This window comes from Heterocephalus glaber, unplaced genomic scaffold (genome assembly GCF_053883595.1).
Source record: "Heterocephalus glaber isolate CG9 unplaced genomic scaffold, H.glaber_assembly_v1.0 deba00000071, whole genome shotgun sequence".
NCBI lineage: Eukaryota > Metazoa > Chordata > Mammalia > Rodentia > Bathyergidae > Heterocephalus > Heterocephalus glaber.
In genome coordinates this window covers 1,208,770-1,224,489 of record NW_028258137.1, presented here as the reverse complement: position 1 = coordinate 1,224,489, position 15,720 = coordinate 1,208,770, and the positions used below count along the sequence as shown (strand labels likewise).

The window sequence follows — 15,720 nt, the reverse complement described above, 5'->3', positions numbered from 1 at the left end:
TGGTGATGCCTGGCAGGCCCCACAGAGGACCAGGGTGTGGACAGCGCCCCACACGAGCTGGTCTTTGCGCTGGGAGGCTGAGCCCGGAGCTTGCGCTCACGTCATCACAGCTGGCCTGGATCTTCCCACACAGTCCCAGCAACACTTGGCCACGGTGCGGACTCATTGTTTGGAAGCAACTGCTGGGCTCTTGTCCAGTGTTTACTTTAGAATCATCTCAAAAGGGAGAGCTTGGCTGGGTGGAATTCTGCACTCTTGTTATCCCTGGGAAAGGCCATGGCGGCCTTCGGCTTTTGGGGCATTGAAGCCGAGCTCCCCACTCACTGTTCCTCCAGTTCTCCCTCATCCAGGCCCCCACTTCTGACAGCTCAGGGCACAGTGTCCCTCCTGGCGTTCTCCCATTGGATCCTCACACTTCTGACCTTAAGTATTAAGTACAGAGATGCTTGGTGTCAGCAGAACTTCTGTCCTAAGTTTCATCTTCGGCCTTGAGGACCCCCACCCCTCAATTGGACTGCCGCAGGGCAGGGTCCTCCCGCATGCTCAGTGTCACTGAGACCTGGGCTGAACCAGGTTTCAGTTTTTCTGATAATTAAATCCAGTGGCCAGCACGTAGCTGTCCAGAATGTATTAGTAGATGAATTAATAAGTCCCATGGTATCCAGAGCCTTAACAGCCCAGTGACAATCTCAGCCCCGAGGGAGCTCTACTGAGTGCTCCGTAGATCGGGTTTTTGTACAAAGGCTGAGTATGATTGGGGCTGGCTGACCTTCAGAAGGATGCCTGTGCTCCTAGCACCAGCTCTCTACTTCTGCGCCATTGGTGTCTCTGAGAAATGTTATTATGAATCTCTTATTCTGAATTCTAAAGTCAGACATGTTTATAGCCACGAACCAGCCTTGGTGTCCTAGCAGTGCTTCTGGCCCTGGGCCCCTGCCTGCCCCTTGCCAGATAGTGTGTGTGCATGGCCAGGGCTCTGGTCTCACCTCGATGTTTCCTGGTGGTCTTGTGAGAGGCTACCCACATGAGGCACAGCCTGAGTCTAGGTCAAGGGCAAATAGCACATGAGCCCTGGCTCTTTGGTCCCAGAGACCGCAGTGTACCAGGCCCTGCCTCTCCCTCAGACCTCCCTCAGGCGCAAGACTCCAAGGTCATAAGTCAAGGGACACAGTAAGGAAATGTAGCCCTGAGAATAGAAAGGAATCGCCGTGCACCAAGCAGAGGGTCGGAGAAGGTACTTTCCATGGGTAGACTCCTTGTGTATTGCTGGGTAGGCTGGGGGAGGAGGGACGGGGCCCTCAGGAGAGGACAGGGCACCAGCCAGTCTGGAATATGGCGGTGGGCTCAGTGTGAGGAACAGAGTGTGCTGCGGAGGCCAGCATGTCCCCAGGGCCTCCCAGGAGTGCTGTGACCACAGCTAACTCGCCTGTCTCATGGAGGTCGTGCTGAGCTTCTGTGTGGCTTGCACTTGGCATGGGTCAGAGCAGAGATGAGTGTACAGAGTCTTCACCTGTTCTGCCAGACAAGTGTGCTCGTGGAGACCCAGGGAGGCGCTTGCCATCCGGTCTAGACGGGGTGAAGCTGCAGCAAGCAAAGGGTGTCCGTGTCTGTGTTCTAAGCTCTTTGCCCTGCTGGGGTGTAAAGAGTAGTGTTGGAGCCCAGAGCTTATTTGCTCTCCTGCCCTGGTCTCAGGGCGACCTGGCTTCTGTGAGGCCGGGCAGGACCCTTGCGTGCTGCAGAGGCTTCTGTTATGGGTTCACGTGGCAGCCAACTGCTCAGGGTGCAGTGAGCTCGGCCAGGACCCCGTAGGCAGCAGAGGTGTGGAAAGCTCTTGCCGCTCTGCATGCCAGGAGCTCCATGGAAGCCAGCCTCGTCTTGAGTGCAGAGCAGGGGTGTTTACATGACACAGGCTGTCACACCCATCTTCCTCAAGTGGCTCAGGAGAGCAGGGGCCGCCTTCCTGGAAACAGCATCGCCTCCAGTCTCCATCAGACTCCAGCTCCCCTGGTGCGTGCAGGACCCCTGCACTCCTGCGGCCTCGCAGGACGGGTGAGGGACCAGCCGCACCATGGTGGCTTTCCTGGTCTGCTTGGCCTGCTAGACTGTGGTGCTTATTCAGAACCTCGCTAACTGGGGATTCCCGCTTCTCTTTGCAGAGGATTACCCCAACGGCACCTGGCTTGGTGACGAGAACAACCCCGAGATGAGGGTGCGCTGTGCCATCATCCCCTCCGACATGCTGCACATCAGCACCAACTGCCGCACCGCTGAGAAGATGGCGCTCACGCTGCTGGACTACCTCTTCCACCGCGAGGTGCAGGCCGTGTCCAATCTGTCCGGCCAGGGCAAGCACGGGAAGAAGCAGCTTGATCCACTCACCATCTATGGCATCCGGTGTAAGCACAGGTCTTGGTTCCTGCGTGGGGTGGGGGTGGGAGGTGTTTGGAGAGCCGAGTCGGGACCATGTTTCCAGGGCTGGAAGGATGGGGGGATGAGGGGCCCTTTAGGTAGGGGGCAGGTGTTGGGTCCACATTGAGCACTTTCCCGCAAGGAGAAAGACTTGGGAAGTGTTCCTCGGGGACTTTCAGGTCCACCCTTGCTCGTCCTCAGGCCGCTCTTGACGAAGGGGAGCAGAGCCCTGCCTCCCGCTAATGACGGCTCCCCTGAACAGCCCAGTGGTAAGAGCACAGTGCTGCCTGCCTCCCCTGTTACAGGAAGGGTTCAGCCCTGTCGTGCTAGAAGCCAGTCGAGCCCCAGGCCTGCCCGCACGGTCCACGTGTCCTCCCTTTGAGGAGAACACCGGCACAAGCTGGTCACTGGCTTCCCACTGATGACACTTGGAGAGGGTATGGGACACTCAGACCCTCTGCGTAGTGCCTCTGGCCTGATGCCCTAGGGGCACGTCCCAGAGTCCCCAGCTTCCAGGGGCCATCCAGTGGTTTCTGGTGAGGCAGCGTGGAGAGGGTGGGCACGGGAGCTGTTGCGCTGAAGTCTAAGCCTTTTTAGCACATGCTCTTCCGCCCCGGTGGCGGGGGGGCCTGCCCTCTGCAGCCATGATGCCGGTCCATGGCAGCGTGAGGGCTGAGCTTTCCAGGAGTGCCACAGAAGCAGTGGGGTCCCTGAGCATATGGCCACCACGGCGGCTGAGGCTGAGAGTGTTGTGGGGAATGCAGAGTTTATGGAAGTTGCTGAGGAGCGCAGCCCAGGCCCCCTGATCCCCGAGCCAGCCCCGTGGTGCCTGTCTCAGAGAGCTGACACCTGTGAGCCCCCACCCAGGTCGTGAGGTGCACTGCTGTGGCCTGGCTCGGAGCAGGGCCTACAGGTGTTTCCCGAGGGCACGTAGTGCGTATCTCAGGCCTCTCTCCAACTGCTCTGAGAGCGTCAAGGGCCAGACATAAGCAAACAAATGTGGCTGTATTCCAACAAAGCATTTATCTTCAAAGGCAGGCGGCAGGCTCTCCCGGGCAGTTGGCCCTGGCACACCTGTGCGTGTGCCCATGAGACCTGTAGATTGCTTGCTAACAGGCTGCCACGTGAAGTGTTTGATTGTGGGGACCAGGGTGTAGGGTGTTGTTGGGATAGAGGGAAGAATGGGAGATGGGGCCTGGTCAGACACGGACCGGTGTCTGTGATCCAGAAGGTAGTGTTAGAGGCATGGCAGTTAGAGAAGGCAGCCTGGGCAGTGGGCAGCTGGCACAGAGGTGCTGGCATGCGGGGCCAGTGCTTTGTGGGAGCATTAGTGTTCTAGTCACAGCACTTGTTCCCAGAGGTGTCCCTTTTCCTCTGGGAGAGGGCAGGGTGTCCAGATGTGCAGCTAGAGGGTGGGTGGCTGGCTCTGATCAGAGGGCTATCTTGGGACTTCAGGCCCAGGCCTGTGGGGTTCCTGGACACGGGCGTTTGGGCAGTGGCACAGAGAATGCTCTGGAGAGGTGGTCAGGGCCTGTCAGAGTGGCACTTAAAGCAGAAACACAGGTGATGAGTGGGCACGCTGTGTTCATGGAGCCTGCTCAGGCTGGCGGACAGTGCTGGTCTCAGTGGGGACAGGAGTCAGCCTTCCTGCCACGTGACTGCACAGTCCCAGTCCCAGGCTGGCAGGAGGCAGGAGATGCTCTGGAGCCTGTGTCCCCCACCTTCTCTGGGCCTGTGGTTGTGCTCACCACATCACCCCAACCATCGCTGTGTATCTGGCTGTCCCCGCAAGGCCTCATGTGCTCATGGGTGGGGCTTCGGGGAGCGGCTGGGCCCTGGGTGTGGTCCTGGGTTAGCCCACTGAGGGTTTAGAGCTGGGTGTGCTGGTGGGAGGGGAGCCTGGTGGGCAGAGGTGTGGCCTGGAAGGGTGTAAATGCGTCCCTCCCCTCTCCTTGGTGGCGCTGCTTCCTGCCTGCCCTGCCAGGGTGTAGGGGACAGGGAAGGGGACATTACTAGAACCTCTGCAGTGAGGCCTAGTCTCCTGCGAGCCACGGCAGCACAAGGCGAAGAATTGACTTATACAGGAAAGGTAGAAAAGTGAGACTTAGAGAAGAAGCTGAGCTTTGGGCCTGATCAGTGCTGCTCTAGGTGCAAAGAGGAGAGCAGTACATGGGGGGAAAACAACAGATGACTGGAGAGCAGGGGAATTCCTAGATGAATGAGGAACTATGCAGATGAAGATTTTGTTCCTCCCAGGATGTCTTCAGCTGCTGTAATCTGGTCCTGGAGCATCACAGCATCACCGCATCATCGGAGTCTCAGTTGTGACCGGGGGTCAAAATGGAGTTATGTCTCGAAATGCCCAGCTGGCCTGTAGGCAGGAGAACTAGGCCTAATCAAGTGATTTTTCCCCAAAATTATGTAGCATTGCTCCTGCACCAGGGACTGTTTCTCCTCTCCCATTCCACCTACCTTAGAGCCAGCTGCTCATGAACTGAAACCTCTGCACACTGTAAGCCCAAATAACCCTCTCTTCCATTAATCTGTGGTGTCAGGTATTATGTCCCAGCAATAAGAAAGTCACTAGCCCCACAGAGATGCCTGGGAAGTGCTGTCTACAGCACACGCTGGCAGTGTCATGGGCAGGGCTGGCCTTCAGGAAGATGGGAAAGCAGTGGCCGGCCCTAGGGCCTTTTGGAGAGACTGAGTCACTGCTGGGGACGGCCAGGGCTTGGCCATCCAAACAAGAGTCAATGAGTCCTGGGCTTCTGGCAACATGAGCAGTACTCAGCCCTGCAGTACTCAGTTTACCGTCGCTGCTGCCTGCTGGGAGATGCATTTCTTTCCTGTGTAGCAGGTGACTTCCCTGTCAGAAACTCTGGGGTCACGAGCAGAATCTGCTGGAAGCCTAGGTGGCGGTGGCCCGAGTGCTGTGGCGGAGCTGTGGTCGGGGCCCCGTGCATGGGCATGTGCAGAACGCTGCCTCGCCTCAGCCCTGCATGAGTTGCCGTATCACTGTCCAGGTGAGGAAGCCTGTGGCTTTCCTTGGGACGAGCTCCTATGCCATGTGCTCATGTGTCTGTGATGGGGGATCTGTAGAGCAAAGAAGGCTCTCACAAGCACCCATGGCCACCGCCCTGGTCATCCCCAGGAGTTGGAGAAGCATGGCTGCCCCTTGTGTGCGCTCCACGCAGTTGTGGTCGGCGCCTGGGAAAGCCAGCCTATAGAGAGCGGGGCAGGGCCGACAGAGAGAGGGCGTCTGCTGAAGTTGAGTCACGGCCTCGAGCTTGGGCCCTGCACGCTGACCCTTGTGTGTAGTTTCACTGGCCGGAGCAGTGAAAAGGCACCCAGCAGAGCTCTGCCCCCTGGGTGGGAGCTGTGCCTTTGGGTGACTGACTTTTTGTCCTGTGGCTGCTGTGTCCTTGCTGAGTAGACAGATCATGCAGGGGGATGGGGCTCAGAAGAGCCTCCTCGTGCCTGTCTCAGGTATCCAGAGCAGGTAGGTGTGCATATCTCCCCTAGGACAGGAACTGCCCATGGGCCTTCAGAGAACCTGGCCTGGATGTACTGCACTGGGCCCAGGGACCCAGGGCAAAGCTGCAAGGAGAACAGAGCCTGAGTCTGTGCATACACAGAGCCCGCCCTAGTGTCCGTAGGCTGGCTCTGACTGTGCTCCTATCCTCCAGGCAGTTCACACTGGAGGTGTGCTCTTGTGCAGAAGGAGCAGGCTGAATATGACCTCGGCCTGTGACCTTGGTGGGTCCCTCTGTGCTTCAGCTTCCTTGGTTTTCCAAGTGAGAGACCAGCAGAGCTCTGTGGGCTTCGGACGGGTGTGGTCAGCCCTCCCCACTCATGGAGCCCACTCCAGGGCCAGGGTGGTGAGTCAGGTCCCTCCTGCTGGGGTCCAGCCCCGCTGAGACTATGGTAGGAAGCCCCTCCTCCCTGCTGCCCACCCTGGCCACCTGTGTTGGCGAGGCCTTTGCAGGTCAGAGCACTGTTGCTGGTGGTCACATGGAATTGTTGAAATGTTAAAAATGCTTGTTTACCTTTTCCCCATCCGGCCCAGTTAATTCTTACTGCAGATTAATGCATAGCCTGCAAAATAAATGCATGGACCAAACTCCTGAGGCCTTAGTTTGGATCGCAGCGAGAGCGGAACTGGCTAACATCCCCCTGCCATTGTCCCCTTACCTCCCTCTCTGCTGCTACTTGAGTCTCACAGTGACATCTGTGGCTGTAGTGTTGGAAGCTTGCTGTTGGCGTTGTTCGACCAAGTCCTGCTCATCATGGAGAAAGTTTTGATTTAATCCTCTATTTTCTGTAAGCAGAAATAGTCTCGCTCTTTTTTTTTTTTCTGGAGGCAAAAATCTGCATTTTGAAACATACAGTTGGTCTTGTCTTTAAGTACTGTCTTTGTGAAATGAAGAAATTGGGTTTTTGAAAGGGGAGAGAGAGATTTGCTTTTTGGGATGTTGGCTTTTATAGGATTCCCAAGGACTGATGAACCTCTTGCTCTGAATTTGGGCAACTAACTAGTTTGTGTGCCTCATGTTATAACTTGGAGGAATTTGGAACATTTTCATGAGTAATGTCCTCTTTTTTTAGGCTTAGTTCTTGTGATTTTTTTTTTTTAAGCTGTGGATTTGGTAAGCTTCTGCTTAGATGATGCCGAAGAGCAAGTCTTCTCTGTGAGGTATCAGGAATAAAATGAAAGACTTCAGAATGGCAGTTCCAGACCTTTGAAGACATCTGTGAAGAATGTGGACATGGACAGTAGATCCATGAGGCCTCTTGGCACTTGGGGGAAGTTGGAATCATTTGCACCAAGCAGAAGTTGTATTCACAGGCAACCTAGCAGACGACTGGAGCTGTTGCTCTTAGCTCACCCTCCCCGAGATGTGGGCAGTTCTGGGGGAAGCAGCAGTTCCCTGTGGCACAGGTGGCTTCCCTCCTGCTGTGTCTCACACGGCATCTTGGCTGCCTAGGGCTGCTGGAACAAGTCTCGCGGACAGAGCCTGGAAACACAGGTGCTTGCTCTCTCTCAGGTCAGGACGCAGGCTCCCGAGGGCCAGGTCTTCACGGTGCCGCCTTGCCTCCTCGGTGGGGCTTCTTCCCCTCACCAGCATCCTGTGGTGACACTGCTCCGTGCCCCTGCCGCATGGCAGCCCATCATCGCAAGGCCTTCTTCTCCCTGTGTGTCCACATCTGTGTCGCTCCTCTCCTTGTAAGGACGCCAGTCCCACTGCAGGGAGAGCCCACGAGTGTGATCTCATCTCAGTTAATCACAAGGACAGAGGCCCTGGATCCCAGGGAGGTCGCATTCCGAGGTCCCGGGAAGGACCCACATTTTGGGGGAGCACTGTTCCACCCAGACACAGGGTGTGGGCGGGCTCTGAACATGGGTAATCAGAAGCTGTCCCTCATCCAAGTCTTCCTTGTGTGGGGTGAATGTGTTTGCTGGCAGGGCGTAGACTGCACACGGTGCTGATGTGGGTCTGCTGTGGCCAAGCACAGTCCTCGGTGGCCACTGAGTGCACCGTCTGCCTGCAGAGCTGGACGAGGGCCTGGTCAGACGGGCCAGCAGCCGAGCAGGCGCCGAGGGGAATGGAGCCCAGAGGAAGCCCCTCCTCAGGGGAACGCTGCTGGGGTGGGGGGTCGTCGGGGCCCTCCGTACACAGGAAGCTGAGCTGCAGGTGCTCACGGCTTCCTCAGCAGTGAGCAGGAGCACTGGGAGGGCGCTGCCTGCCTGGAGGTGGGAGCTTCTGGGTGCGTGGGGGCCTGGTGAGTTGGCAAGAGGAGCGTGGCTTCCTCGCTTTTCTGGGCCAGCTGCTGTCTAGTCCGTGTGTAATTTCAAGAAGTAAGTTGTTGGCACTCAGCTTCCCACTTTGCTTTCTCCTTGCACTTGAGATTTTATTAGCAGCGATCATGTTCTTCATTCCTATGTGACCGATAAACCAAACACGCCACCCACCGTGGCGCAAGATTCCTTTCATCTGCTCTTGCCCACAGCGCTGCTCGGGGCCAGTGTTCCAGGCTCATTCAGTGAGAGGAAGGATCTGGCTTTGCGGCTGGGCCTTTAGTGTCATGGTGGACACCTAGGGAGTGCAGAGGCCGGTGACGACAGAGAGGGATGCTTTCTGGGCTTACTCGGAAGCTCGCCGGGGAGGAGGGTGGGCACGGCTCCTCCCACACCTCGCTGGTGGTGGGGCTTCCCTCCCGGTGGCTCAGTGCTGCTCCGTGGGCGGCAGCAGCAGTGACTTCTTCCCTGCTTCCTGCTCCGTAGACCACACTGGTGGCCCTTCCCCTCCTAGCTCCATGGTGTGCCGTCCAGTTCGTGCCCTGCCAGGGCAGTGGCGTGGGCAGGCGAGGGCATCCTGGCAGGCAGATATGCGCATGAGATCAGCGTGCCCTTTCCTGCTTGGTCCCCAGCCTCCCTTGCCCTGGGCCAGGTGAGGGAGGGTAGTGAGGCCGCTTCCTTCCCCTTGGGTGCACGCTGTGAAGCCACCACTGGAGGGCAGGTTCTTTTCCTAACTGGCAGTTCGCCTCAGACCCGTCACTTCTGGCTTCTGCCTCAAAACCAACACGCGGGTAATGGTGTTCTTCCTTCAGGAACCATTTAATGTGCGTTAGAAGTTGCTGGTCACTGCTCAAGTTCTGTGGTGACTGTGGTCAGCAGCGTGTCCTCTTTCACTGAAGTGACCAGCGGGGTGACAGGAGGCCCTCTACACTTAGAGCTGTGAGCAGCACATGTCAGTCACTCAGCAGGCATTTAGAATGATGATTCGGTGATTGTCTTAGAGGGGACCAGAGTCAGAGTCCACAGTCGCCACTTCTTCGTGGATTTCCTTTTTGCAGGGTTGTTTTTCCTGATGCTGTCCGTCCAACCCCTCTTAACCCTCTGTCTTTTTTACCTAGAGCACAGAAATCTGGTTGTTGTTTCAGATAAATCTGCTCTAAGTATTGCTTCTAGAAAAAGTCAAGAGTTGTCTTTCAGAATGAAAGAAACTGTTGATACTTAATGTAGTACTTAAAAACCCAAACACTTCCTTTGTTTTGATTATTTTGAGTATTTTGGCCTCAGTAGGAACAGATATTTAGGCACTGGGCAGTAACTTAGCTCTCAGTAGATGGTCCAGACTCAGGGCTCCTACTAGTCAAAATTGGATGTTTTCTTTTTTTTAGCTCAGTCTTTTGATTGTTACAGCTGTGAATTTCATTCCCTTATTTTCCTGTTAATGGTATAGTCGAAGTCTAGCTAGAGAGGCACAGTGTTGGAGGAGAGAATGTCTTGTTCCTTCTTGTTTCCCTCGGTACAAAGAGGGGTCCTGTGGACTAGTGAGATGTGAGTGAGGCGTGCAGTGGACAGTGGCTCCTGGGTCCTCAGATCCCCACTGCTGAGTGGGGGCCCTGGACGCTGCTGGTGGCGTGCTGGAGCAATAGCTTCAGGCCATTTATTGGTGCGTGCCGGGACAGGCACGTGGGAACCGAAGGCAGTTCCCGTGTCAGCGAGGAGAGAGGAGCCGTAGCATTGAGTTTTGTGTGGCAGAGGGCAGCGAGGGCCCTGAAGGAGCAGGGTGCTCGAAGGGGCAGAGCGGGTGGAGGGCGGCGAGGTGCGCAGTGATGGTGGGGCTGCGCTCACCGGGAGCAGAGGACCTGGGGACCTGAATGAGCAGGGGGAAGTGGACGTTGTCCTGGAAAGCCCGGTCCGAGTGCCTTGTGAGGATCCTTGGTTTGATTCCCAGGCATTCGTGACATTAGATGCTCTGCATGCACGTAGGGCAGAAAAAGTTGGAGTGCGGAGTCGGGGAGCTGGTGAGCACCTCTGTGGGGCATCAGGTTACTGAAAAGTTCAATGCAAGGCAAGCACGTGTGAGTATATGTTGATGAGCGCTTGTATCTGATCTTAGGAGATCAGTTATTGACTGGCTAACTGCCTTCTCTGTTGAACGGACTTTCCGGATCATTGTGGATCCCAGAGGATTTCTAGCAGCAGGAATAGCAGGGCTCTGAGCAGTCAGCCCATGAGGTGCTCAGGACGACAGCCTGTACCTCACAGCCTCTGTGTGGGACGTGTTCTTTCAGGTCACCTTTTCTATAAATTTGGAATCACGGAATCTGACTGGTACCGGATCAAACAGAGCATTGACTCCAAATGCCGGACAGCGTGGCGGCGAAAACAGCGAGGGCAGAGTCTGGCGGTCAAGAGCTTCTCCCGGAGGACGCCATCCTCGTCCTCTTACAGTGCCTCAGGTAGGCAGGGGTGGGGCGAGCCACAGGGCCAGCGCTGGGGCCTCTGCCATGGGTCCGCGGGGCCCTGGTCCTGGGACCTGGCGTGTGCAGGGAGGGAGGACACCCCAGCCGAGGGCAGAGCGCCCCAGGCCTCCCTGGAAGTGTGCAGACTCGCATTCGGAGTCTCTCCAGGGACCGGGCAGGGGAGGTTTCCTCAGGGCCCCCTCTCCTTCCCTGAGTAGAGCCCGTGCATCTGGGAGGCTTTAATAACAACAGGATTAGTATCATTTGCGTGGAGGCTGCAGGTGAAGGTTGGGGAATGTCCAGGTTGTGCTCTTTAGTCTAACTTCGACTTTGTGGACTCAGGCTAGTCCTCAAAATAATCTCTTGGCCTTTTCGCTCAGGCTTGCTGGAGAGATTGTTTTCCCCAGGAAAATTCTCACTAGGGATGACCATATGTCCCCAGGACATCTCAAAACACGGAGCAAGTGTTTGGATTGAAGCAATCTTTCTAAGCTCCCTGCCGTAGCTCCTGGGCAGCAGCTCCAGGAACTTGAGGCCAAGTGGGGTCAGCTCAGGACCCCAGCAGCCTCGGCTGCGGCTCTCCTCAGCGGAGTCTCTGTCAGGGCTCTTTGTTCTGGAAGCCGCCCATCAGATCACCTGAGCTCTCCGCACTGCCCTTCAGGAAGTGGTTTTCTCCCAGTTGTTTTGGTTGTCACAGTATATTTAGCTGAGGCTGTTGCCAAGGTTCTCGAAGATGGAGGTGGCTGTGGGCCACACAAGCTGGCCCCTGGGTAGTGCTGTCATGAGTGGCATGCAGGGAAGCCACTCTGAGTGACAGGGCAGGCCTCGATCAGAAGCTCAGTCGAGGTGGAAATTGAGAGGGCAGCTGGTATGGATAAGATCCTCTTGGCAAATCCTGCAGCGCAAGGACTGTGCAGCACACACGGAAGGTCCCGTTTTTACTGAAACTGGGGAGCTGCCATGGACAGCGGTGGGAATCTACACGAGATTACCTGTGCAGAGGCCGCCTCTAGGTTTGGGTTATAATTCTCATCTTACTGAGCTCTTTAGGTCTTTCTGTGGTTTCCATATCACTTCCAGTAAATACTGCATTAGTTTTATAGCTTCAATAGTGCTGCTTAAAATTCAGGGGAGTAGGTGTTTGCTTTTAGTCATGACACAGTAGCAGAGACCGGAGTGAATCCATCTTGTAAAAACCTGGACAAAGTCACAAAGCAGTGGTGTAGACGTTGGCCATGAGGCAGCCCAGGCCATGGTCCCCAAGAGGAAGTGAGAGGGGACTTCCCTTAGTCTGGCCCTCTGGAGGTGCCAGTGGAGCTGCAGAGCACAGCTGTGTCTTGGGCAGAGAGAAGGCTGAGGCTGTGGGAGCTCTTGGCTCCGTTCTGGCTCCTGAGATGTTCATGCTGGAAGTAGGAGGCTGGTGTCTGAGCTCATGTTCCTACGCTCACACTGGGTCGAAACCCGTCCAGGTTCCCGCCAGCCAGAGACCCTCGATGACAAGTCTAGCTTCCATAGGGCAGCAGAAAGCCAGGCCTGTTTGTGGGGGTTAAGTGTTCCCAGAGGAAAAGCAGAGCTTAAAGACAGCCTCAGAAAGATCACATCGCGTCACAGGCAGCAGCACTTTTAATAGGAGACAGCAAAATTAGACACCCAACACAGTACCACAAGCTCTCTTGTCTCCTTTTATCCACTGTTGGTGCCCAGACGAGGCTGCTTTCTGTGGCAGTCTGGGGCCTGTCCTCCTTGATACAGTGCCAACTAACCAGCTGAGAGAAAGAACATGCTGTTTCTAAAGTTCATCGCCTTGTAAAGTGGTTGGCTCCATCATTGTCTGTCCTTTTACTCCGTTCTTGCTAAGGTGAGGGAGTGCAGAAGGTGTCCAGGTTAAGAGGCTGCGGGAATCTTTTCCAGTGTTCTTTTTTTATCTACTCTTGGGCTAACAAAGCCTATCTGCTATTTAAGGCATTTGGGTGATGGAAATAACCCGGTAAGATGTAACTAAGCCAGAATTCCACTAGTTTGGACTGACTGTGAGTCCACTTGGGGTTATCTTGTTTCCTTTGAACTATCAGCAGACAAAAGAAGAACTTTGAAATAAATATATAATGAGATTCTGAGCCAAGACTGGTCTATTTAAAGATGACTTGTTGCTGCCAGATTGAGCACAAGCCACAAAAGCACTAGTTTCAAGAGCTTTTTTCTTTTTAAAAATCAGTTTATTGAAGCATCTGTATTGTGGCACTGCTGTACGGGCTTTTACCTGTGCTTGAGTGTAAGATGGCTGGGTTTTAATGGGTTTTTTGGTTTTGGTTTTTTGAGACAGGGTCTTGCTATGTATTCAGGCTGGCCTTGGACTCAGCGATCCTCCTGCCTCAGCCTCCTGAGTGCTGGGACCACAGGTGTGCAGACCACCATGCCCAGCTGGTTCTACTGCTTAAATATAGTCTCAGGGGTGGGCTGGCATCCTAGTAGGGCACCAACTCGGTGGCTAGTGTTGTGGATCTGCAGAGGACCAGCTCTTGAAAATCCACTACCTGTGTCTGTGTGCAGCCGGCTTTGCATCCTCAGGTCGGGTCTGAGCATGAGGTCAGTGGTTGACGTGAACAAGTACTCAGTGTACACTGAGCACTAGACTTCAATATGAGTCCGTTAAGAAATGTAGATTTGCCGGGGATTTAGCTCAGTGGTTCTGCCACCTGTCTCGCCAGCGCAAGATCCAGAGTTCGATCCCTGGTACCAAAAAAAAAAAAAAGAAAGAAATGTAGATTTTTAGCTGCATGTGGTGGTACACCCCTATAATTCCAGTACTCTGGAGGCTGAGGCAGGAGAACCCTAAGTTCAACCCCATCTGAGGATCTTAGCAAGAGCCTGTCTCAAAATAAAAAAATAAAAGGAAGGATTGCAAATGTTGCTCAGAGCAAAGGCCCTGGGCTCAACTCTTAGCACTGCAAAAACAAAACAAATCAAAAACAAACGCATGGATTCAAATTATCCTTTATGTTGTGCAGTTGTAGTGAGCTCTTGATTAAGGGTAATTTCAATGGTTTGAATCTTAGATTTGCAAATCATTTGTATACTTACAAATCCTATCTTCTGTGGTTTTTTTAGAGTCCTACATATGACTATAGCTATATATATATATATATATAATTTTGGGGGGTGGGGTGGACTACCAGCATCGAGCTCAGGACCTTGTGCCTGCAAGACAGGTGCAGTGCCACTAGGCTAAATCCCCGTCCCTCTTAGTTATATTTTTGGTTCCAGGGATTGAAATCAGGTCCTTGTGCTTGCGGAGCAGGCAGCGGAACCACTGAGTTAAATCCCTAGCCCTTAGTTATATTTTTAAACCATTGGAAAAACATCAAAATCAATTGATTGTTTCATTAACAGTGAACAGACATTCTTTGGGAATCTGGCCTTTTAAGTATTTTGCTTGTGTATCCTCTTAATGAAATTTGAAACTATTTTTTCCTTACACATTTTAAAGTTGACTTTTTAAAAAGTTGAGACCTACAATTTCCAGTATTGTTTGAAATAATGAAAAAGGATGTAATCACTGGCATGTTGTAAATAATATTTTTATTAGATTTGTTTTAAAATGTGTTCAGTGAAATCTCTATTCCATGGCTAATGCCTACTGTTAGCTATTAAAAATACCTGAGTTTGATCCCCGGTACCCCCCCCCCAAATACATGAAAAGCTTTTAATAGTTAGACATTTTGAGGCTGGTGGTATAGTGCAGTGATAGAGCATGTGCCTAGCCTGTGAAAAGCCCTGGGTTTAATCCCCAGTGCTGCCAAAACCCCCCAAATAAAGTTACATCTTTCTTTTTTCTCCTTCTAGTCATCTTTTCTTACAGAATTTCTCCCTACTACAATATATTTTTATGCTGCAGCGTTTTAGAAAGTGATCAATCATCATCATTCTCTGTAACAAAAACATGCATGAACGTTTTAAAAACGTTTTAAAAATTCATACTTCTTATTACAATTAAAAGGAATCAAACTATACAGTAAATTTTTAAGTTTTAAAAATTCATTGCAAAAAAAGGCACATTGCCATTAATCCCCCTGAATATTCCCCCTGGCTTCCAACACTTATCCCGTCGTTCGTTCCTGCCACTTTCTGAAGCAGTTCTGGAAGTGCTCTTTCATGTCTTCACAAGCGGTGGTTAAAAATACAGTGAGTGCTGGTGCCGAGTGCCATCCAGTGGAAAGGCAGCTCATAAAAACATGACACTGTGTCCTTATCCACCTTATTCACTGGGTCTGGCACCGTGCAGTTTCTGGCCCTTCCCGAAAGTCAAAATGACCATGAAAAGGAAATGTTTTGAATAGATTCAGGACAATGCAATGGCCATGAAAGAGGACTTCCAGAACTGCTTCAGAAAGTGACAGGAAAGATGGGATAAGTGTGTTTGAAGCAAGGAGGAATGTCTTCAGGGAGATTAATGGCAATGTTTTTACTGTAGTGAATTTTAAAAATTTCAACATTCACTGTGTGTGTGATATATATATATTTTTGGTACTGAGGATCAAACTTGGGACCTTGTGCTTGCAAGGCAGGCGGCGGAGCCAATCCCCGGCCCGCATTCGCTGTATATTCTGATCACCTCTTGCATTTTTCCATTGTGCAGATACATCCCGAGGCCCTGCATGCATTTGGCTAGAGCCTTGTTACACCGGTGGCCCTGACTCTTTACACCCTCTGGGCCCGATGTCGGGAACCTCAGTTACCCCAGACTTAGCATGGTGGCCCCGCCCAGACCAGAGACCTCTGGCTTAGCTAGGGTTGCGGCCTGGCTTGTCCTCTTCTGTGGGAGTTGAGGGTGAGGGACAAGAGGGGCCTGCTCTGTCGGGGACCCCTCCTGAGAACTGTTGCTTCTCTCCTTGCCCCGCAGAGACCATGATGGGTACCCCACCGCCTGCCCCCGAGCTGCAGCAGCCGCAGCCGCAGGCCCTGCACTACACCCTGGCCAATGCCCAGCAAGTGCAGATCCACCAGATTGGAGAGGACGGCCAGGTGCAAGTAGTACGTGCCTTCTTGGTGCTGGGGAGT

General features: G+C 53.5%; 1 protein-coding gene across 13 annotated transcripts in view; it reads left to right on the top strand.

The window, feature by feature from the left end:
- The window catches only part of Banp (BTG3 associated nuclear protein), an 81,713-nt gene that overhangs the window by 44,899 nt on the left and 21,094 nt on the right, over positions 1 to 15,720 (top strand). For 12 of the 13 annotated variants that reach the window (XM_013071446.3, XM_004842696.3, XM_013071448.3 and 9 more), the window contains 3 exons: positions 2,157 to 2,396; positions 10,492 to 10,659; positions 15,563 to 15,693. In XM_013071446.3, the coding sequence (XP_012926900.1) occupies positions 2,157 to 2,396; positions 10,492 to 10,659; positions 15,563 to 15,693 (539 nt within the window). The remainder of the gene's footprint in view (positions 1 to 2,156; positions 2,397 to 10,491; positions 10,660 to 15,562; positions 15,694 to 15,720) is intronic. The other variant, XR_015445659.1, reaches the window with a different exon arrangement.